Below are 24,805 nucleotides of genomic sequence, written 5' to 3'. Positions count from 1 at the left end.
GTATCAAGAAATCAGATTAAAAAAAAAAGATAATGAACATGTTTTTAGATTTCAGTTTGTTGCTAATTTAAACTTATAATTCAACTTTACGGAAATGGAAATTAAAATGCGATTAAATTTAATCTTCATGTATTTTATTTGTGTTAATTACATCTAGTAAATCTTGCCATAATTACTACTGTGTTTTTCCATTCTCAGTATTGCTAGTACTACTTGTTACCGGTTCTCCAACACAAATAATACCAGAGATGTCTGCGGTCGCAGGAAAAAGAGCTTTCGCATGAACACCAAACGCCATAGACGAACCTCTAGTAGCAGATAGCGTCAACATTGGTTCCCTGGTGCGTTCACCAGTATCTGGGATGACGCACACCATCTGACATCGCCTACATCCACCTTGTATCTGTTGATTAAATTTGTTCTACAAATTTATCAGAAAAATTAAGGCAGTATGTACTGTGTGACATCCATTTTGAGCTGGTCACTTCCTTAGGCAATATCTCTCGCTCATGAGGAGGCACACTCGAGCCTGAAAGTGTCACCTCATCTCTAATGCAGGAAATGCCTATTGTAAATGACCCTACCAGGCCATTTCTAAAGAAGAATTTCTCAATTCAGCCACACACGTCTAATTGAAAGTACATTCCTCGACACTCAAAAGCCTCTTGAAAGCAAAACTTCTCACATATTGCTCTTCCACATACCATGGGTGCCATCTTGACAAAATTTATTGGAGGATCATTTCCCAGCAGAGCTGGAGCGGAAACAAGACAGCAACAGCCATGCTGGAGGAAAAATAATTTTCCACTCGTTCCACCAAAGACTGAGCCAGTTATTTTGGAGGAAACAATATAAATGGAATTAAAGTGTAAATTCATTGTTAGTACAGTGCCCCTGGGACCTCTGTTGTTAATCAAATATTTTATGTTTGACCCATTCAGATTATGCAGTTTAATTTTAGTTGCCATACCACAAAATGGACAAAAACTTAATTTGAATGCATTCAGCAAAGGATAGGGAATATTAATGTAATAATGTATCAAATATACTAGCACAAGACCATAAATCTAAACTTATCCAATTTACATATAATAAAATTAGATATTTATTGGGCAAATACTGGTTTTGAAATAGGGTTGTTGATTTGGGGAACAGATTACCAGGTAACATGCCAGGATCATTTGAGTTTTCAAGGTTAAGTTAAAAATATACACGAGTGAGTTTGGTAGTACAGTACGTACATACAGTAAATTGGAGCCACCAAAAATATTAGCCAATAGGCCTTTTGCAGCTTCCTTAAATCTTGTATGCTTACAGAGGTTCCTTGGTCACTAGGAAGTTTCTCAATGACAGTTCGGGAAGAAAGCAAGGTAGGATCACCGACTTTTGTGTACATGACCAGTGATGGTGACCACGTCAACACTACAGTTTGCAAAGTCCTGAGGAAGTAAGATATTGCCTTTGGAAGCAATCATGTGGCCACCTCAAAGATAAAATTGAAATTAGTACAACATTACATGCTCACATCAGAACTTGAACAGTACCATTCATCAAGGAAGAAGGAAAGTACAAGTGCCTGGAGGTGACACCATCATAGATAAGTCTCAGTTGATATCACTAAGTTTCAAAATTGCTACTGGACATAGCCAGGCAAAAGACTATATAACCTTCGCAACCAGACATTACCTCCACCTCAATCTTCACAACTACCAATACATAGGCAACTGGCTAGTGTTCATCTTGATGCTGGTCTTTAGTGAAGCATTTTCTATGATGAGGGTTAGCCCTTGTGTAGAGTTTTTCATATCTTTGTTGGCAGGAAATTAAATAAGAAGAAACATCTAATATCTTACCTGGAATTGAAGATTATCAATAACAATGGATGTCCAGGAATCTTCTTCATATGGATCTCCTCCATCAATAACCAAATTTCCTCTGAATCTCCTTACAAGCTCTTCCTGTCAACATGAAAGTGGAAAATATTATTAAAACTAAGATTTATAAATATGTTTATATAACATTTTAACATAGATTTCAGATCAGTTTGTAATATCACATGAGACACTTGTAGGACACTTGATAATTTGGATGATCACTTTCAACAATCTTATATCTGCACCATCTTTGCCTCCAATAAGAAATGAGATTAGTCAAGCACCAAACTGCACCCATACTCATTTGTCACTATCATACCTTTATTTAATAAATTAGGACGATAGTCCTACTTTCAAGGTAATTGTATTCATCCTTTGCACACACATCTTGCCTTATCCCTTCTTATACCAGAACCTGTGTGTCCACAGGCCTACACGTCAGTCTTCCACACCACCACCATTACCACCCATCTTTTTTACTCCACCTTCCACACTACTATAGTGGTACTGTAATTTACAGTGAGGAACATACAAACATTTGCAAATATGACATCTCAACAGTTTATTGCAGAATAAGACAAGAAATATTTTTATATAATTACTTCAGTCATTTCTATTGAGCTTTTACGTTGGATCTCTTCCAGCAGCTTGCGCACACTTGGCCGATGAATTACTAGGTATTGGGACTCGTTGGCAAGGGACAAATTTGCCTCCGATTCTCCTGCATGTGAGATTAATGTTTTTGTAATTACCGACTTGAAAGACCCAACAGCTTTTATGTTAGCATGAATTATGACACTAATGTTTGTGTAATGCTGTAAATTATTCATCTTTACCTATCAACTCTATTGTATTTCTTGCCGACACTGGAATAAAGTATGGTGAAGGAGTGTTATAATATATATATGGGAAAAACAAGTTCCAAGCACATCATGGGGCAACCACATCAATGGCTACAAGAACCCCTCAATTTGTATAGCAAGTAATATGACACAATGAAAGTTATACAAATGTGTAAAGAATAAATGTCTCTTCAGATGAAGACATGTTGGCAAGAAAAGCACTATTAATACAGCATTAGAAGATAAAAAATTCTACAATATATAGTCCACTATGGGGAAATACAGCCATTCCATGGTACTGTAACCTTTTTTTTGTATATATGAAATTAAATAAGTCATTAACAGATTCAACTTTTGTATGTGTCTTGAGTGTACCAGTATATGTGCCTTCTGTACATGTATGCTTACTGTGTGGCTGCTTTCCTGTAAGAAAATACACCAACCACTTAAAACTGCTGTGGTATGCTGGGCCCATGGGTAATGTTGGAATACTGTACTAAGGAACAAAAGAAAGATTACAGTTTAGAGGAGTAGGATGGTACAATGCAATTTAGATACAGTATATACAAGAGTTCTTACATTCTTGTATAGCCACTAACATGCATAGCCTTTTGGGCAGGTCCTTAATCTTAATTTTCCCTGGAATACAACCTGCCAAATGGTTTAACAACTAGGTACCCATTCACTGCTAGGTGAACAGAAGCGTACAATTAAGGATTGGCGCTTTGTCAATCCTTTCCAGCATACGAACCTAGGCCAATTGCTCGCGAAGTGTGGGAAGAGTGCGTAGTGTTACCACTGTAGTGGTAAAATAGTATAATATATAATAATAGTGTATAATGAAAATAGGCAAATGTCAACAGAGATAATACAGTACAGCATACTGTAATCAAATAGAACAAGAGTAATGGAGCTAATACAGGAACTACTCAGCAGTGAATGGCCACATTCATTATGAAATTAAGGTTAATTTAACTACACACATACAGTATTGCATAAAAAATAACAGTAAATCTTAGTAAAGACCTAATAACTTATAGCTAAAATATAAAAATAAATATTTGTATAAAAATAATGAAGATTCAATATACTTACTCAAAAGGCAAGTTTACATGAGGGGCCACAATATATTTAGTGGCCTCGATGGGGACAGGAAGCCAGCGGCTTGTCAAAGGTCTCACCATTATTCTTGATTTTTTCCAGCTAAATACAATACAAGATTAGAGGGTTTTAGAGCATGTAAATAAACATAATATCTTGTAATTACTGATAATGTTGCAAACATAACATGCTTCACAACTTTTTTTTGCAGATTTCCTAGTAAGAGCACTGTAGTGGTGTGTGCTGGGGGCTGTTGTGTACCACAGGCATGGGTGCTGGGGGCTGTTGTGTACCACAGGCATGGGTGCTGGGGGCTGTTGTGTACCACAGGCATGGGTGCTGGGGGCTGTTGTGTACCACAGGCATGGGTGCTGGGGGCTGTTGTTTACCACAGGCATGGGTGCTGGGGGCTGTTCTGTACCACAGGCATGGGTGCTGGGGGCTGTTCTGTACCACAGGCATGGGTGCTGGGGGCTGTTGTGTACCACAGGCATGGGTGCTGGGGGCTGTTGTGTACCACAGGCATGGGTGCTGGGGGCTGTTGTGTACCACAGGCATGGCTGCTGGGGGCTGTTGTGTACCACAGGCATGGGTGCTGGGGGCTGTTGTGTACCACAGGCATGGGTGCTGGGGGCTGTTGTTTACCACAGGCATGGGTGCTGGGGGCTGTTGTGTACCACCGGCATGGGTGCTGGGGGCTGTTGTGTACCACAGGCATGGGTGCTGGGGGCTGTTGTGTACCACAGGCATGGCTGCTGGGGACTGTTGTGTACCACAGGCATGGCTGCTGGGGACTGTTGTGTACCATAGGCATGTGATGTGTTGCCAATAAGATTAACAAAGCCCCCCATCTATGACAACAGAAGAAAACAGACAACTACCACATAAACAATAAATGCTTCACAAAATTCAATTGGCTTACCATGGATAATAGATTTTAACTTGCTCAATCGCTCACTTGTCTGTTGCATAAGCCTCAGGTCTGGCTGTCCCAGAACATTGGAAAGCCAAATTCCAACCTGGAGTCCACAGTCTAACCCTTTTACACGGTCTCTACACACACGGCCTCCACACACAGATATGTCTCTTGCTGCAGATACACAAGGCTCAAGAGGCACAGTAACATCTTTTTCACCTGTCAACAATTTAAATCTGGCAATAATAATCAAAGTGCAGATTAATTGAACTATTATAGCTTTGAAAATAATTTTAAAACGTGTTAACATTCAAATGAGCTACCATCTACAGTGTGTGCGTGCACTGTATATATCTGCGTAGTTACATGATAAGAACTGTGCTCGTCGTGTCCCTTCTTCCCAGTAATCACTGTCACGTGACCTCCATATTCCAAAACCCACAAGAGGTTTCAAAGCAGTGAGTAAAGGGAGGAAGTCCCTAGACCTGCCAAACACCACCAACTGTACATTCAGAATATGAAGTGAAGTTTAGAATATCTGCATAAAGTATGCCAACAACAGGATGAAGACTTTGAAACATTTAACCAGATGAGTGAAGTCACACTGATATGTATGTAAAGTATGTATGCATGAACAATATGTACTACTTGACTGCATGTAGGTTTTGTACAGGCACCAAACTCTGAAATTACCTTTGTATGAAAGAGTAAGTGTCCCAGCCTCCAAGTCAAGGTGCGGTGTGATGAGAGTCATACGTGGAAGCCTCTTCTGCGTTAGCGTCATACCAGAACTTGTTACCACCATCCATCGACGGTCATACTTCAAGCCTTTTAGGTCTATGTTCCATTTTTGCATTGAGAGACCCCCACATGATTTAACAGGGAAAATGACAATATTAGTTAGGGAGAGTCTGGCAGGCCTACAGTTACTTGACTCCCTTCCAATATATGAATTCTGAATTTTCTTGGTATTAAGCAGTTCATATTCTTGCATCAAGTTATGTTTTGAATGTGAATGGTTGAAACCTTTCTCTGATATTTGTCTTTCCTCGTTACCATAGAAAGCTTCTGTAATAACGCATTTTTCCTTCACTGTTAAACTTTTACTTATTTTATCAACTTTCCATCCATTGACCAAATTTCCTTTGGGAATGGCACTGTCTTCATAAAACATAGAAGGTAACAATGCACTTTTTTCCATCCATGATAAATCTACAATGAGAGGGCCATCAACGAAGCATTCCTGCACCATTTTCAGAAGTAGATCAGCATCACTGTATGAACTCATGTAACCAAAGCTGACACGCACAGAGCCTGTTGGCAGCCCATCCACCAAATCTTGAGCATCTCCACATACATGTCCTGCCTGAGAGAACATCAATAACAAACTGATGAATAAGTAAGAACTGAATGTACGTGATGTGATACTGTATAATAATTTTTCTTTCACTATATCAAAGGTTTCATCTTAAGGGCATGGTGAATCTCTTTCAAATATTTTGTTTGGCATAGGTACTATTTAAATAAAAGATGGATGCACAACAGAAAGGAGATAAATAGAAGGCATACAATTATAGATCAGTATCATCAACATTCATAGCATTTAAGATTTAGAGCAATAAGATTCTGATTAGCCAAATACATAAAAATAAAGCCATAGGTTCAGAGAATTAAAATCCTGTCTACCAAATCTACACAAGCTTAATAACAACTGAGATCTGGCATAATGGGTAGGATGAGTCTACTACATGCTACAAAGATTGCCAAACACCCATGACACTCCCCACACAAAGACAATATAATAACTGGAAAAAATGCACTGAAAATATTAAATTGGGAAAGACAGTAGCAAACAGACAACAGTCATAGGAGGGAAGAGAAGTCATACAGGACCAACACTCATAAATATAAGTAATGACACACACACTTCATGATGATGTTTGTAGACAATTAAAAACTGATGTGGGGAATAATGATGTAGAGATTACATATTGTTAGAGGATGATTTAAACATGCCATATGCTTGGTCCAATAAGTGACTATCCACAAAGATGGTTAATGAACATGTGCAGAAATCATAAGCAAAGGTTTGAGAGCGAGAAGAAATTAGTCAAATCTATGAGTGAAAAAATTGAAACAAATGGTACTGTAATTATGAAAGTTAAATAATAGATGTGAATTACAAAAGTACATACAGTAACAAAAGATTAGTGAGACTCCAGCAAGATGGAATGACAAAAGTGAAAGGAAAACAGCAATTGGCATTCATAACAAGTACATGTGACATTCTTGTTTAGAATACTTTAAAATACTTAAGTCAAAGAGCATGGCTTTGCCATGGGAAATGAATTAGCTTCCTTGGACATTACAAAATTTTACTCTGTTGTGTTAAAATTGATATAAAGACAACCACCAACAATATAATCATGCTACCAAGATTGTTTTGTACGAGTTATCACCTTCAGATGATGGCCACAAATGTACCTGAAATTGATGCAGTAGATTCTCTTGAGAGATATCAAGGTAAGTTTGACATGCTCCTGGATTACACAAGCACCCAGTACGTAAATAGATATTGTACAAAGATGAAACTCTCTCAACCTGAAATAATGAGAATTAAAGAGAAATGTGATTACATAAGACTACACAAATGTTTTAGCTTCACACACTGATCAAGATTTTAAATCGGATGCAATATTATGCCTACAAAAAGTTGAACCCAATAAGTAGATCAAGATAATATACAGTACTGCAATTATTTTTGGTAATACAAATAATGTATGTATTTACTAACTTTAATTTGATTTCAAAATAAAATACACACTTGTTGAGATAGAAACTGATATGAGTATAAATTAAATATCAGATAAATTTTTGCAATCTTGCAAATATAATGAGAAAAACATTAGTGATAAGGACAGGAAAGTGACTTTTAGGATGTAATAAATATTCACTACTGTATGAAAAATGCTTGCCAGAAAAAAAATAGGGCTTCATATAACATGAAAAGTTCCTTTCTGACTTGATTTCTCAGTTACATTTAGTGATGAACTGGGAAAACTGGTGCCTCTTACATTGTCCTCAGTGGACAATGTAAGTTATTGGCATGAGTGGCCATAAATAACAAGGAATGCAAATGTCAAACAGCATTGATGAGGGTTATTAGTTGCCTTGTTATAAAGAACATAATGAATACCGTATGCCATATAGAAATAGGAGATATTTTGCAAACCAATCTACATCAATTTTACCAAAATTATTGCTTAGGAAGCCCTCGTACTAACCTGGGCATATCCAACATGAGATCCATCTGAATTTAACAAATTAAAATTGACAATGGAGCCGTGTGTGTTGACATGCCATGGCTTCTCTTGACAGTATAACTGAGCGACTGGGGACCCATTAGCATGTCTGTAGCTCTTAAGAGAGTGGTGTGTGTATCTTGCCAGGTGGAACACATGATGCTTCACCTTCTCCATTCCCCCTGATTCACAACACAAGTGAAGCCTTTATTTTTTATATTCTTACATATTACTATTCACACTTACAAAAGCAAATAGTAATTGTTTATTTATAATTGTTTTGTAATTGCATATGTATTAATTTATGTGCAAGAAGGTGCAATGGGTTGTGTTATTACATTCAAGTACTGTACATTCTCTCAAAGCTACCGACACAATATTTTGGGCGAGTCTTAAACTAACAAAAGATTTATAGTGAATTTTAAGTTACAAGGTAAATGGTCTAACTAAAATAAATAAATAAAACTAGTGACAGGAATATATTGAGAAATTGTTGTAATTGAGAGTTAAAATAGTCAGGAAATAGTTACTGTTTATTACTATTATTCAGTACAGTTCTTTATTCATGAATTATATTTGGCATCTGTACTTGCTAACATATTTATACTTGTGCAAAGTACAGTATTGTTATTTCTAAATATATTAAATAATCATTTAACCACATGAACTAATGGCTAAACAAACAAAATGCAGTAAGCTTCACTAAAAACAAGAGAACCCGAAAAGAATACAATGCGTACCTGTGAGTTTGATGATCGTGCCAAAACCATGTCTGAGAGCTAGAATACTTAAAAAGGGAAGTGTTCCATCTTCAAATCTACCATAAATAAGAAAGGAATGTATCAAAACTATAAGACGCAGACACAGCAATTCATAATATACGGGCAACAAATAAAAGTACTACACTAAAATTCAGAAACCAAGGGAAGGTAACCCAGGCACGAAGCTGGAGTGAAAAAATGAACATGGGTACAGTACATGCAATGTGGGTGACAAAAAAAACACAATTATGAAGAAAGAACAATAATAAATAAGTAAAGTAGCAATGGCCCACTGCACAATGGGAGTTGTGGGAGTTCACCAGAGACCTGTGGTGGGTATGTGGGCCTGCGGGCCGCTACAAGCAACAGCCTGGTGAACCAAACTCTCACAAGTCAAGCCTGACTTCGGGCCAGGCTTGGGGAGTAGAAGAACTCCCAGAACCCCATCAACCAGGTATCAACCAGGTAACCAGGCTCGGTGCAAAGAGGCTTGAGAGGTTTCAGGCTGGTGGAAACCTTCAATGTGACTTATGCTGCCACCAAGTAGAGGGCGTGTGCATCAGAATCAGTGTTTATATTGTTGCCTTAAGGATTACTTTCTTACCTACTTGTGCTTGATTTTTGTCCTGTTATTCATTGTTTTACTGCACATATATTTTCGGGTTGAGGTTTCTCTCAATTTTGAGTTTGATCTGTCCGCAGCTCCTTTCACCTCTTTAATGGAACCAGATTTTAGTCATTGCTTAGTCCTTGGTTAGTGTGGGTTTCAAAGGCCCATTGTAATTATAATTACCATAAAGCATGGTCTGACCAGCACTTAGTTTTGGGATCCACTGAGGGCGGCTTCCCTCAAGGAAAAATGATTATTTCCTGGTCAGGTTAAAAATGATAATGACTTTCAATCATGTTAATTCAATATCATTAAAGTACAGTATCTTCATTTCCTAAACATTAATAACTTTAAATGGGGAGTGGTAGTTATCATAGACCTTGCACTCATAATTATGACACTCATACCAAAATATTTTCACAAATAAATGAATAGATAAAAGATGGGAAAAATAACATTCACACACCCCCTTACACATCTATGAATGAGAGATGATGAGTCAATAACATGGCTGAAGGTATGATATGTAAACCACCCTTCAGAAAATGACATTTCAGTTATCCCTGGACCTTTATCAAGTCATGTAATTACATAACTTTATAATGGTCCAGGACAGACTAAAACAATGTTCTTTCTTCATTTTCTGATGTGTGGTTTGGATATCATATGAATGAGAGAATGGGAAAAAAATATCCTGGAAAAATATGCATCGTGCTGTTCATCTAATACCTGTCATGAAGTTTGGGTCGTGGGACAAGCATCATTTTCCTGGAGTCAACCATCAGCACAGTGCCTCCCCCAAAGTATTCTTTCTTCAAGACATTCCATGCTCTTTTCCTTACCATCAAGCACCCTGAGAGAGAGATGTATTACTTGAACAATAAAAAGTACACCGGTAAATATAACTGTTCAATTATCTGCTACCTCTATGCCAATGAAAGCATTCAAAGTTTAAGCCTAACAAAACGGCTGATTAAAAAAACAGCGTTGAATGTAACGAAACACCATTTTCTGGGCGAATCTCGTAGACTCCCCAGAGCTTACCAGGCTGATATGTATGTATTAGCCCGTGGCATCAGTCAATTCGATGGAGTTCTAGCCAACCAGAACCTGGCCCCCTAAGAGAGGCATGAGGAGCAATGGCCAATAGAAACTCCATGTGGTTGGAAACATCCTATGTCTGCCATCTACCGGGTTAGGCACTCAGAAAGGTAGGCGTCCCAAAACAAACTACTGTACAGCTGGTTAAAATTTGCAACCAAAAGCTGAACTAGCAAACAGAACTCCCCAAACCGAAAACAAGCATGATGTCACCACCGCCGCCATGCCACTGTCTGTTGGCATATGAAATAATACATTACTCAATAAAGGTAATTAATAACTTGTACATACTATAGTACTAAATATTTGGGTGAATTAGGTATGAAATTTATTTTGAAGTTAATATTTTTGGGAGTGTGGAATGGATTAATTCAATTTACATTATTTCTTATGGGAAAATTCTTTTTGGGTTGCGAATTTTCAGCTTGCGAACCATCTCTGGGAACGGATTAAATTCGTAAGATGAGGCACCAGTGTAGTTTGTTTTGGGATGTCTACCTTTCTGGGTGCCTAACCCGACAGACGGCAGACATAGAATGCTTCCAACCACATGGGGGTTTCTATAGGCCATTGCTCCTTGTGCCTCTCTGAGGGGGGCCAGGTTCTGGCTCGGGGTCCCTGGTAGGTTAGAACTCCATCGAATTGACTGATGCCCCGGTCTAATACATCCCTATCAGCCCAGTAAGCTCTGGGAAGTCAGAGGGGCTCTCCACAAAAATGATCACAAATTAATAAGGATAATATAAGCTTACCCAATCCAGTTGGATATCCAAAAAGTTTGTAGAAAGATATTGGAATGAAATCTGGTTTCCATTTGGAGAGATCAAGAGGACAAGTGGCAACTAATCCAGCAGCATCCAGTAATACGAACCAGTTAGGGTCACTTGTATTGTCTGCAGAGGGAAAGAAAAAAGAACTGGGAGTCGGGTGGAATGTAAAGCTCCTGTCTAAGCATTCACTCTGGTGCTCCCTAAGCTAGTAGCCAGGTCAATACTCAAGCCAGGCCCTGGTTAACTTTTTTCCCCGAGACAAGAACTTTAAAACAACAGAGCATAAACCACACTACACCTGCAAGTGATCACTGGAATCACAAAGAAAGACAGTTATTGCTCTGCTAATGTATTGGCTAGTAATTAGCAGCTAGCCAATACCAGATGGCAGCACCAGCTTCTGAATCAGATGAGGGAACTAATAGGCCTCACATTTTGCCTGGAAAACATCAGTTTCAAGCCCAGCCCTGAAGAAGTGGATTAAACAGATTCGTTATTCTTTATGACTTTGTCTGCACTGAGGATCCCATGCTTTAATGTTCTCTTCATGGCAAAGGTGCTCCATTGTTTGCATGTCTCTGGCTATAGCTATCTACTTCAGCTTGGTTTTTAGTGTTATCTTACATGATGCTGATTACCGATTGTTGATTGCAATCACCACAAAGTAAAATGAGTCATAGGGGACAAGGTGATCTGTAGCAGAGGAAACAGAAGCCCCAACCACCAACAGGAGTCAGATTGAAGACAAGTGGCTCAGGGATAAGGGCACTGAGAACTATGACAATATCATTGTATAAAAGTAAGGGCTGAATACGACAAATGTAAATTATTGAGGCATTAGTGTTCCAAGTTAAGTGGGCAAACTGTACGACAGAAACAGACTGAAAAAACATGGAATATTGTACAGTATAGCCAAAAACTGAACAATAATGAATGTGGATAATGAATGTGGTGGGTCCCATGGTGAGAAAGGTCACGTGACTCGGATATTTGCTTTGAGACAGCTAGAAGAGCAGGCATAAGAATATAGAGTATACATGGTCTTTATTGACCTGGAGAAAGCATATTACAAAGTGAATAGAGAAAGACTGGAGTATGTTGAGTATGTGTGGAGTTGCTGGAATGTAGTTAAATAAAGGGAATAGTTCTTTCATGTGCATGTGATTTTGTTAATTGTTTAAAGATTAAGCTTGACATAAATATATCAGTGTACCAAGGTGTGCCTCATCTGGACTACTGTATCAAAAGCATAGAGACCTCACCTTCAAAAAGGACATATCTGCTATGGAAAAGTTGGGTCCATCCCTGAACTAAGTTTACTCTCATACCAGGAAAGGTTGATTGCTTCAGGACTAACAAGCCTACAAAACAGATACAACAGGGCTGTTCTCATCAACACCTTCATAATATGTACAGAGCAAATTGGAAGCTATTAATCCAGAACACTTCCTTAAAAAAGGTCCAATGTAACTCATGCAAGACAACAGCTTCCTGCTCAACAAAGCTACAAATTTGTTCAGCATTTTAAAGATCTCGATCAGATCGGTCCTATTATATCTGGTTTGTAGTGTTGTTAGTACTGAGATGCTCAACTGTTCCTGGTATGAGAGCTGACATAGTTCTGGGATGAATTTTTTTTTATCTGATTGTAAGGAGGACCTTTATATATTACTTGCTCTCAATGAATATCATACCTTTTGATGAAACTTTATTATTTATTGGACAGCTGTTTAAAATTTTGTTCAAAGCTCCATTCTGAACCTTCTCAATCCACTCCAAAGGTGCCTTTGTTCCAGAAAAGTTACATTGAGCACTGTAGGCAAAGAGGCAGTTTTTTCTTTCCGTACACCTCTCCCAATTTGTTCCGGCAACATCTCTTGGACGAGATTCTCCACTGGGTGACTGTTCCACAGCATCTGTGCCATTATAAACAGGCAAGTGAAATTCTGTATCCGATAAAGGGATAGCAGAATCATTTTTTAGTATATCCTGAAGGTCTTTGGTACGCAGACAGTACACAGGAACACCTGCCTGATGTGCCAAGTCTCTCACACCTAGCACTGACGTGTGGTTCTCTCTAGCATATACAAATGCTCCTTGATTTGGTTCTCTCACTTTATTTTTTCTGGAACTTTCTGTATTTTGGGCTTTCTGATTAATTTGTTCTTGTGTGTTATCTTGAGACACAACACTATTGATGCCATTGTGCAATAGTTCAGAACTTTCATTCCAGTGAAAACTTTCTCCGACAATCTTTAGTGCTTGTGTAGCACCAGAGGTAAAGATCAAATCATACTCCTCTGCTTCAGTATTGAAATGTTCCAAGACCCTGTGAAGTAAACACATTTATTAATAGCCAATATTATAGATCAATAAATATATGAATAAGAAAATACTTAATTAGGTATATTGTACTACAGTGTGATCGAAGCTCACTAACACGGGCAACACCAGACCAACACATCACAGGATACAAACACTGTAAAGGATACGAGTGCAATGATTATTGGGTCCTGTAATGAGGACAGGGAATATAACAAGGCCAGAAAATATCTGATTACTATTAACATTATCAAAGCTCAGAACTGTACATGTTCAGTATTAACTATCTGCCAATTTTTTGTCAATTTTAAAAGCTATTTTAGATTGTCTTGTGGCATTTTCCAGTCTTCTGTGATTTATTTCATACCCTATTTTTGTACTGTCAACAAATGTATAAATTCTGTGTTTAAATTGTTTATATGTACAGTACATACATGGTAAACAAGAGAGGTCAGACAGCCTATGAGTACAGTCATAGTGTTCATAACATCATTCATTATTAGTGCATCTAGGAAAGAAGGAAATAATCATGAATTTTGAGAATCAGAGAAGAAAATAACAATATGATATGGTGTATAGAGTCAAATACTACTACACCATGGGATATAATGAATGAAAATTCAACAGTGCTAACCTCTCTTGCAAAATACAGTACTGTACAGTACTTAATAAATATTTATTGGAATATATAATCATTCATCTGTCATCTTGAACACACTGACCTATCCCAGCTAACTATCCTCTCCCTTACCAGCAAAACATCTACAATTAAATTACACACTTATTTTGGTGTTTCTTTATATTATTATCCACACTTCATGCATTTCACTGCCTTCTTCCCAGTACAATTATAACAAGAACAATGTCTCTTCTGAGAGTATAATGATACAAGAAGATGTATCACGAGATGAGTGTTGAGATACAAGGGCATTCCTTCAAGAGAGAGGCGACTGAAGGTCACAGTGAAACACGAGGGTGAACAGCTATACACATACTCGACAAATGAACCAATAACAAGGCAAAAATAAAATGAAACTTTTTTTACATCACAGAAGAATTTTATCTAATGCATTTCAATATGTGATATCATCCACACAGCTTGCTTATTCACTAGCTAGGCAATCTGCACCTTTAGCTGTAAATTAATATACACTAGTGCAAGGAGTCTCTCTCTAGCTATAATTAATCAACATATGGAGAGCAACCCACCTTACCTCTGACGAATGGACTCAATCATTTGAGTGGAAGTATCACTAGGAAAGTGGCGAGAGTGAGGGTTCCCAAAGAGAGATGACTGAAGCTCGGCTGCAACATCTTTCATTTGGCTGCTGCTGTACAATGTTGCAGCTGCATGGTCAAGGTAACAGTGACCTGATAAAAGAATGTAACAGATGAATATTGGTCAAGGCAATAATCTCCTATAATATATATACATTTCTTTTAAAAAGAAGTAAACTTATACAAAGGAGTCAAGGAAGCTCCACATGGCATTAGTGACATACGTACTGTAATTACAAATATACACTGTATAAAAAACCGTCTGCATACTATACAAAAAGTTAATACCTAATATTATACCTAATAAAATTTTAGTATTATGCTCCCACTCTATGCTACTGAAACTTTACTATGGAGTCTCCCAACAATCACCAGTCACCCTGCAAAGTTTGGCGAGGCTAGCCCCCCAAGTGTCCGACTTCCAACAATGGACAGACAGACATACAGAACTACTGCTAACTATTTCAGCCCCATCAATACTCGGCCAAACTCAGTTGTCAGATCCATAACATACTTGTACCCAAACAATACACAGTATGATTGTACAAATCTTACAGCACACTAAAAACAAATACTAGTATATTGTTACCCTTCCTCAAGAGATGTAACAGCTCTAGACACTGCATAAGAAATAAATACCTGTATCTATTTAATATTCCTGGAGAGTACCCTAAAACTGTTGTTCATATAAAGGAGCCAAAAATGGTTTACACAAGGACCACCATCTATCTAGTGGCCTCGATGGGGATAAAAAGCTGACAGCCTGTCAATGGTCCCCACATTTTTCCTGAGGATTTTTTTCCAACTGGATTTTGAACTGCTTCTTGGCATTTATGGCTTTGGCAAGTCGGCAAGTCCATGGGTTCATAACCCTATGGGTGAAAAGTACCTCATGTTTTCTGTCCTACAGTGTGCCTTGTTGACCTTGAAATTTGAGGAGCTTGAAACTGCTGCCCCTTGTACATCTTACATTTGACCTTTTGAAGAAGTGGTCTGAATTAATATCCTCCAACTTGTTCAGTATTTTAAGTTTCTATGAGATCAACCTTGTCATGTTAAGTTTACAGTGTTGCTGGACCTGTGGTCCTTAACTGTTCCAGTTTTGAGTCGACTTAGTTCAGGGATGGTTTTTGTCACCGTCTTGAACTTTGTTCAAATGAGATTTGTGCTTTTGAAGATAAGAAGTCTCCATGCTTGAATACAGTAGTCCAAATGGGTGCGCCTCACAGATCTGTACAGCTTGATTAACACTTTTTCCTTGAAAGTCATAATTTGGGATTAATTTCAGTTACATATGAACAATTTAAGACATTTATTATACTCAAAGTACTGTAGTCCTATCTTACTTAATATTTACAACAAAAAGTATATGTCCACAAGAATAACTATCATTAAAAATAAAGAATAAGAGTAACATGAGTTATATGCAGCCACAACCCCAGACAACAGACCTTCACATCTGTGGAACTCTTCACGCTTTATTTCCTCGACATTATAGGGAGGAAGGACCTTGAGGTTCTGGAGGTGGTCCACCATCATGCAAGGTGGCTGCTGGAGGAGTGTTGTGAGTCTAACAAGGACAAGAGTTGACTATACTCATGATGACAGGACTGCCCGTCCACACCTCCCTGAGCCATCATTGTTTACATCCCGCCCCCTCAAGGTCATCCCTCTCAAGGAAAAACCTCTAGTGGTTACCGTAATTAGCTTTGGGAGATAATTACTTTGTACATATTTAACACAATAATCTTTGGTTTCTTAAATATAGAGATGCAATGATTTATATATAAAGTGATATTCTTAGTGTGTATATAAAGATCGTGCAAGATTTTTACGTCAGGCAGTGGGTAATGTTGCGTCACCCCCCTGGCACGTGGTGAGCGGGGCACCGCCCCCCCCCCCACCTCCATGTTCCATGCTCATCCAACCACTTTTATAATAATAATAATATCTTATTCAGAAAAAGTACATACATAGATGCAGAGTTACAAACAAACTGTTGGATTTATAGATAGGGCTAGCACCTACAATAGCTAAACCCACTAATACACATAGCGTTTTGGGCAAGGTTTTGTTATATATGGACATTGCTTGCAAAAGCGATGAAGTTCCTGTGGGAAGGAAACGCATGAATATCCATGAATCGCATGAATGTATTTCTACCATATTATTATGAGAGAAGAGCCACATATCTATCGGCCATATAGACGTTATTACTACATCTTCTTTGGAGAAACATCAATGCATAGCGACAAAAATAAACAAATAAGTCAACTCTTCTAAGAGTAATTTAATTCATATGTTTGTCGGGGACAGGCAGCCTGTGCATATATATATATATATATATATATATATATATATATATATATATATATATATATATATATATATATATATATATATATATATATATATATATGACAGACGACCAAACTACGACGTTGCTACAACGTTCGAACAAGTTTTAACCCCTAATAATGGTAACAACTAATATAGCAAGTTGTAACGTCATAAAAACGCTATAACAAGATATCACTACTTTATTACAAGTCTAACAAGGGGAATCATAGGGACTGTTACGTTGTTTTGAGAAGATTTCGGGGCTTAGCGTCCCCGCGGCCCGGTCCTCGACCAAGCCTCTTTTTTCTTACCCCCAGGAAGCAGTGCGTAGCAGCTAGACAGCCAGTACCTATTTACTGTTAGGTAACAGGGTCATCAGGGTGAAAGAATCATTTTGCCCATTTGTCTCCGCCTCCACCAGGGATCGAACCCCGGACTACGAATCCGAAGCGCTGTCCACTCAGCTGTCAAGCGCTGAGTACCAAGGTGAGTACTAGTACTCACCCTAGTACTGAGTATTAGGGTGGGTACCTGTTTAATGCTCCGTTAACAGAGACATTAAGTAATAGGAAATATGCCCAATCATTTCCGTTCAACCCGTGATCTGAACCAACTCTGTCCTCGTGGAGGCCAAGTATAGTGTTAGCGGCCCCTCAGGTCAATTTAAACACCATGCAGCTGTGTGTACTCTTGTAACACCTGATTTTGTTTATCGTGATAAGATTTATCTTATATCTGATATCCTTGATATGTGGTTTGATATGTATTTGGTAACAAATGTTTTGATATTGCAGCAAGTCACGTTATCTCTAATGTGTCAGCTATACTCAAATTACCCCCAAACTATTTCACATTCCAATAAATTCTATTGTAACTATCTAAAGGTTCCCAATAACTCTTTGAATGTTATCACCCAAAATCACATACGTTACAATATAAATGATTAGCTAAATAATTGATTAACTTAATTATGAAAAAGATAAAAACTGAATAAGAAATTTTACATTTGTAGGACCGCCACAGATAAAAAATGTACATAACCGTTATCGGTATTATTACAATTTGCTTTATTGCTTACATTATTATTGCAATTTTTATTGAAAATTATATATCTTTTAAAGATATCTAGAGGTAGCACGTACGATAGGGAGATCAAACTTTTTTGTTTGACAGCTTTGGTATACATAGCAATGTGAGGCTACCCTATTCTATATGAAAGATTACAGTGTAGATCAAAAACTAGCTACAAGTTCATCTAATATCTCCATCTCAAATGATATTTAATCATATATGGAATCAGGAGAGAACTTGAAATGCAAGACTGATCTATTATAGCCTTCACTAGCAAAATATATCTTCCAATATTCCTAAGTGTATGAGATAGTTACAGAGCTCAAAATACATCACACCATTTGCTCTGAAATCATTGATTACAGGACAATCTTATATATAGTGTTGGAGAGTATGATCCTATAGCTCTTGTTCACATAGTTTACAATTAGAATGTTCACCATTGGGGTATTAACGCCATATTTTAACATTTTATGGTGCTTATTTTTTTGTTAATACTTCTTAAATTTGTTTTTAAGATCATATACTTCAACTGTACTTTGTGAACATATGATTATATACCAAAATATATTATATAATCATGCTTGGTGGGTTAATATAATTTAGACTATTTTATATTCTTTTTATTTTGTTGCTAATGTTAGTACAGACTTCACTACAGGTATATAAGTTACCTTACACAAATACTTAAAGTTAAGCAAGATATGCTACGTCGGTCACCTATAGCTTGGATTAGGTTGATGCCATAGGCAGGTCACGTGACACATTCCCGCCTTGTATCAAGAAGTTATTCTGTGTATAATGAGTTAAGTGTGAGTGAACCGAGTGTGCCTGACGTGCTCTAAGAGGAACATCCCAAGTCCTGCCACAGAACCCACTAAGTAACAGAGGAAAGGCCCTTGCAGATGAGCCAGGGAAAGAGGCTTCGATGGTGATTCTCCTCCAGCATACCACTGAAATGGAATACAATTACTGATAGAAATCAAGAGCTAAATATTCACAAGTGAGCTAAACGTGATTCTATAGCCAATTACAAATACCATTTGCAAGAAGTCCTAAATTCATTTGTTTAGTTCAGTCTGTTTGCTGCAGAATTTGTTCTAAAAAGTTTTTTATTTCATCCATGTGTACCTCTCGTGCATATATATATATATATATATATATATATATATATATATATATATATATATATATATATATATATATATATATATATATATATATATATATGTGTGTGTGTGTGTGTGTGTGTGTGTGTGTGTGTGTGTGTGTGTGTGTGTGTGTGTGTGTGTGTGTGTGTGTGTGTGTGTGTGTATACATGTAAAGTACAAGTTTTCTTGCCTTTATGTGAGTCCGCTTGAGCTGGTCCACGACGTCGTCATACCATTTTTGAACTAAGCCAGCTTCAACCAACGACTGGATGCCCCAGTCAAACTTATATTTCCACGGAGTATTTTTTCTGAAGAACACTGCCAAGTTAGCCTCGTAAATCTGTTCTTTGACAAAGTACACCTCATCGCTGTGACCTGTGATGTCATAGAGAAGTTTGAGGTAGGAAGAGCTCTCAAGGTGGGCGTGGGCACCTCGTAAGACCAGTTTCACGCAGCCTTCTTCACCCGCGAACTCCGTCTCCTGTGAAGGCACCATGTCCAGCTTGGCTCCCAGGGCTGCTAGGGCCGGATGGGTCGACCTGACCAGCGCCTCCGCCACGAATTCTCCGTAATCCAGCATGCAACACCTACAACCAACGGATCCAGTTTTTATCCTAACTAAAAATAATTATGTTTGTTGTTGGTTTGGCTAATAAATGCTACTGTTTTAACAATTCTCACTTATTAATACAGATATTTACCATATAGTGTATGATCTAACTAAAGTAATTTATACTTTTGAGCTTTATCATGCTAGAAAACATTATATAATATATATATATATATATATATATATATATATATATATATATATATATATATATATATATATATATATATATTTGGGGTTGGGGCCCAGACGCTTGAGGCTAGTGTCATTAAAATTTCCAGGGTAAGGCTTCCACTGAAGCCGAACCAGACTTTCACACAATTCCCCCATAATCACTGGCTTTGTAGTCCTGGTAGAATTTTACGTCCAACGCTTCTCTTCAATGCACAAAGATATCACATTAACGTGAGGCATCAATGAGGAAACCAGTAGGGACTGATTTTCTCATTGATACATCACATTAATATGATTTCTTTGTGCATAGTTGTTATTGTTGTCGCCTGCTAGAGAGTGCATAGCATCAAACGCTATTGGTAACTAATAGAGCTTGTCCCTAAGGCACAGAAGTGAGATTATTAGAAGTTATATATATTGCCTAGTTACAAGACAACATTTTTTTAAAGAATCATTAGCGAACCTGTATGAGCTGTGAGCCAGATCCTGTATGGTGCGTATCTTGGAGGGGAAGACAGGGACGGTGAGGACAGCTATGAGATTGCAGGTGTAGGAGAGGACGAGGATGTAGGATGTGAGCCACCAGCCTGCTAGAAACACTCTCAGCGACCACTCTCGGGGCGCACGAGCTGCCATCTGGCTCATCAGGCACTAAAATGGGTCAGTGTTGAGAAATTGATCAATATTGCCGTATGAACAAATATTATTGTATGAGTTAGGTTTAGCTCAGCCTCTAAAACGACATTCAACCCGGGATCTTCCTGTACCCAACTCCTAACAACTATTTGATAGGGGCTCATCGGAAGTAATAGCTTCCGGTTAGCCTTATAAAGCACTTCTCACGATTACTTTAATTCTCAATTCTGCTGTGATGTGAGGACACATTCCTAAATGCAGGATTTTCTAAATGATGAGTGACATCCTTTTACGTATCTTCTGTTTCTCTGTTGCTGAAAACACATGTTCCGTTAGTCATTTAACGAAGGAAATAAATACTTAAAGTCTTCTCAAAACATATGAAAAAGTTTCCTTTGCTCAAAAATTTTGTTCTGGCATTATATAAACCAGTTTTTTTTCTACGGTATATTGGAATGACGTTTAACTTTGCCACGGACGTCAGAGAATCCGAATTATAAAATGCCATTAAGTGCCTACTGTTATACCGAGTGAACTTTAATACAAGCATTTATACCTGAACAATTTTCTGATAAGTTTTGACTTCTGGTTTAACGGAACCGCACTTCATTCAACCCGTGAGCATGGTAGCCACACCTGAAAGATAATGATGAGACACTGGAAGAGAGAGCGGTGATGAGAGCTAGTGAGTGTGAGGGCGTAGTATCCTAGTGCCACCAGCAGGAGCACGCCGCCCACCAACGCCCACAATCGGCCGGTGAAGGGGTGGACCAAGTTTCTCCAGGGAGGCAGGGCAGGAGGTGTGGCTATAATGAACCCATACCTGAGGAATACCACTCTGTATATAGTCACCAACTTCAGATGAGAACACAAAATGTCATACTGGTCTAGCGATCATTTTTGCACTTCTGTTCTCCCTCTAGCAACAGTCACTACAATGTACCAAGTGCAAAAGTAAACAAAATACTTTCTACGTTTCTAATCATGCTAGATTTACCACGTATGATCCTGCAGTTAGTTACTAATGGTTCTTTCGAACTACGCTAGTTACAAGGAGGGCTTGGATATACTTGGCTACAGCCACCGTTACAGTTGCTACAGTCACCGTTACAGTTGCTATGGCAACCGTTACAGTTGCTATGACAACCGTTACAGTTGCTATGGCAACCGTTACAGTTGCTATGGCAACCGTTACAGCTGCTATGGCAACCTGCCAACGATGGCAGCTGCTGCTGTCATCGTTACAGCTGTTATGGCGACCGTTACATCTGCTACCGTCATTAGGTGCCAGGCGATGACCCACCCTTCGTTGTAATATGGAACAGAGTAGTCAAAGTCCTTAGCCCGTTCCTCAGTGATGGCGAAGTAGTTGAAGGTGAGGTTCTTCTCCCCTCTCCAGACGTCTCCAAGCATCCCCACCCAAGACCCGTTCACCACCTCCCCCCACTTCTCTGTCAATAACATGTACAAATAATAAGTACTAATCTCTGCCATCACTAATACTTAGTCCATAATACAAACACTTCTGTAGGCAATAATTGTGAAAATGTTTTAGTCTGGGTAACATGTAACATTCAGTCCGGCCTTGTAATGACTTCAGAAACGCTTGGAGTGATTAGCAGCCTTATGAACAATTCTTATAATACTGTATCATGTATGTATAAAACTTATATATTTCTTATAAATAAACACATTCCTGTGTTGACGTTATTCCAAGCAAAATGAACGAGATCTTATGATTTGTATATATCACCTTCGTTAAAATTTAAATAAATTGTTGGGAATTACAGCGGGATTTGGTACACATGTATTCCAATCAATAATCTTACTGTCACTGCCTCGACGAGTCATTGTGTAGTTAAAGTTGAGCCACCAGCCTATTGTGTCGGTCATTCGCTTGCCGACGCCGTCGAAGGTTCCGTCGGGGTTCCTGAAGACATAAGGCATGTCTACCTCGTCACTGGAGACGTGCAGCGTCGCCCCGTACAGCGAGGCGAACCTGTCCTGGAAGAGGCTGCTCCACACGGGGAACCTGTCCGCCCTCCACGGCCCATGGGACACTAACTTACTCTCAGGGTGGAAGGGACGCCATGTGTAGACTGTATAGATGACGGGCACTCGGCAGGTGTTATGGTGGCAGTACTTGGGACAGAGGAGAGCCACCGCTGGCGTCTGCTGTAGGAGGGGTGCCTGGAGGAGGGAGGAGGCGTGGCAGGGCCAGGACACCCCCAGCAGCAGCACGGTAGACAGCGACCACCACCCTGGTGGGGACACCATCTCCCTCGGTGGTTTACCACTCACCACCACCATCATTACACCTGCTAATGGCCGCTCACCTTATTCACGACTAACTTTTCTCTTGTGTTATACTGCTTGAATTTATCCATATTTAAAATTAACTTAAATTTATTGTCACTTGTATATTATATTACTGAAGAAAGCCTAGCTTTTTTACTGCATTTTTAACTTAATTGAAAAGAAATCATGCAGATAACTATTTTTGTAATTATTGTTAATGTTACCGACGATACAGTGTTTCAAATATAGACAATAATCAGATTAATTGAGCATGTAACTGGAAAGTATATATACAGTTATTTATATTAGAATTAATATTGTTGAGAATTTTTAGTGTTTCTTTTTTGGCGGCAACATTCAATCTGGAAATAACTTTATAAACCTAAATCATATTATCATAGTTTTTTCCTCTGATTTTAATGAAATGTTCTCACAACACGCAGCGTGAAGCCGTTAGCAACGTGCAACTGTATCTAAATTCCAAACTTTAATTTAATTTATTTATTTATCGATTTATTTATTTATATACAAGAAGGTATAATGGATTGTGAAATTACATACATACATTAGTGAATATGTGGTACATTCTTGCAACGTCATTAACACGCATAACTTTTTTTTTCTGCTAAATTATATGTTGAAAATTTTAATTTTTGTTTTATATGATTTAAAGATAATCAAATTTCAGTTACTCATTTGATAGAAAGGTAATTTAGGTAATTTAACTTTCCAATTATAACAAATTGCAATCAATTTTGTTCGATTTTTTTGTTACTTTGCTGTATATGCTTTTATTTATAAGTAAACAGAATGAGTGTGTGTGTAAACAAATGCAGACAGAAAAATTAGATATCCCTTAATTTATTTTCTCTGCTCGCTCCTTCCCTGCATCATAATGTTGTGTCGTCAAAACTCTGCAAGCCAACTTTACTAAAACCTTGACACGTGCACGTGAGAGGACTTACTTGGGGACAATATGTGGTGGAAGTGTGGATGGTGGTCATGGCTGTGTTGTGACTCACTAAGGTCACCCCTGCTCCCGTTCGCTGCCCGCTTCCCGTGGCTAACTATGAGAACATACGGGGTTAACAACTCTGCCAGGAGGAGATTAATGTTGACCCTATCTTCTACTTTATCGTCTACAAGGAATGACAATGTCCTGCCAGTGAGAGGGCCTTCCAGTAGCTCTTGGAGGAGTGTAACCAGAGAGTTTTGAAAGATTGTCGACGATTCCAGGTTCAGATGACAGTCCACACTGCCATCATTGTGGCCGCCACCTACAGAGTTTCGAGTCTCCTGGACGTGCAAGGTGGTGGTGGTGGCAGCAATAACAGCCTGGTCAGTCAGGAGGCGGGAGTACATGCTGGGGCAGCGAGGCTGGACTACTAGGGAGCCACACGCCACGCTCACCCACACTAAAGTCGTCCTCAGCATCCACTCATTTCCAGGCATCCTGGTCACATTCATATCAAATAACATCTTAAATTTGAAAATAGTCATGGATAATATTATATTTATTTCCATCTTATTAGCTTATTAACTGCCACTGCTAACTAATAAGGAGGCTGTTGAATATTTACATAATATATATATATATATATATATATATATATATATATATATATATATATATATATATATATATATA

The 24,805-nt window shown here is 38.3% G+C and overlaps 2 protein-coding genes across 5 annotated transcripts; both read right to left on the bottom strand.

Annotated features, from left to right (window-relative positions):
• Positions 1-112: 112 nt before the first annotated feature.
• mal (molybdenum cofactor sulfurase) lies at positions 113-16,539 on the bottom strand. 4 transcript variants are annotated; one of them, XR_011230293.1, is made up of 14 exons: positions 16,329-16,539; positions 14,814-14,970; positions 12,972-13,606; positions 11,260-11,400; positions 10,136-10,259; positions 8,776-8,852; positions 8,018-8,217; positions 7,218-7,334; positions 5,427-6,099; positions 4,740-4,952; positions 3,812-3,919; positions 2,477-2,595; positions 1,854-1,958; positions 113-403 (listed from the first exon to the last, which is right to left on the bottom strand). XR_011230293.1 is itself a non-coding variant. In XM_045748204.2 (13 exons), exons 1-13 carry the CDS (start codon positions 16,414-16,416, stop codon positions 176-178), a joined length of 2,877 nt encoding a protein of 958 aa, XP_045604160.1. In that variant the 5' UTR covers positions 16,417-16,539; the 3' UTR covers positions 113-175. The 4 variants fall into 4 exon arrangements, 3 of the variants coding, with proteins under 3 accessions (XP_045604160.1, XP_069191889.1, XP_045604162.1); XM_045748204.2 differs by lacking the exon at positions 3,812-3,919; XM_069335788.1 differs by lacking the exons at positions 3,812-3,919; positions 16,329-16,539 and adding an exon at positions 15,517-15,649.
• Positions 16,540-18,896: 2,357 nt separating this feature from the next.
• LOC123761972 (glutamate receptor ionotropic, delta-1) lies at positions 18,897-24,593 on the bottom strand. Its single transcript, XM_069335708.1, has 7 exons — positions 24,123-24,593; positions 22,689-23,198; positions 22,163-22,310; positions 21,496-21,682; positions 20,687-20,874; positions 19,630-20,026; positions 18,897-19,241 (listed from the first exon to the last, which is right to left on the bottom strand). Exons 1-7 carry the CDS (start codon positions 24,589-24,591, stop codon positions 19,095-19,097), a joined length of 2,046 nt encoding a protein of 681 aa, XP_069191809.1. The 5' UTR covers positions 24,592-24,593; the 3' UTR covers positions 18,897-19,094.
• Positions 24,594-24,805: the final 212 nt, after the last annotated feature.

Source organism: Procambarus clarkii, chromosome 34 (genome assembly GCF_040958095.1).
Source record: "Procambarus clarkii isolate CNS0578487 chromosome 34, FALCON_Pclarkii_2.0, whole genome shotgun sequence".
Classification (NCBI taxonomy): Eukaryota; Metazoa; Arthropoda; class Malacostraca; order Decapoda; family Cambaridae; genus Procambarus; species Procambarus clarkii.
Note: the sequence above shows the minus strand (reverse complement) of the source record. Positions and strands in the feature narration are given on the sequence as shown.

Excerpts from the sequence above, each read along its gene's own strand:
- mal (XM_045748204.2), bottom strand. The coding sequence starts at position 16,416 with ATGATGGTGGACCACCTCCAGAACCTCAAGGTCCTTCCTCCCTATAAT. Across the intron at positions 10,260-11,259 it reads TGGATATCCAACTGGATTGG|GGTGCTTGATGGTAAGGAAA; the intron begins GTAAGCTTATAT and ends TCTCTCTCTCAG. Across the intron at positions 8,853-10,135 it reads CGACCCAAACTTCATGACAG|ATTTGAAGATGGAACACTTC; the intron begins GTATTAGATGAA and ends TATTTATGGTAG.
- LOC123761972 (XM_069335708.1), bottom strand. The coding sequence starts at position 24,591 with ATGCTGAGGACGACTTTAGTGTGGGTGAGCGTGGCGTGTGGCTCCCTA. Across the intron at positions 23,199-24,122 it reads CCACCACATATTGTCCCCAA|AAGGTGAGCGGCCATTAGCA; the intron begins GTAAGTCCTCTC and ends TTAGTCGTGAAT. Across the intron at positions 20,875-21,495 it reads GTCTCATCATTATCTTTCAG|TGCCTGATGAGCCAGATGGC; the intron begins GTGTGGCTACCA and ends GACCCATTTTAG.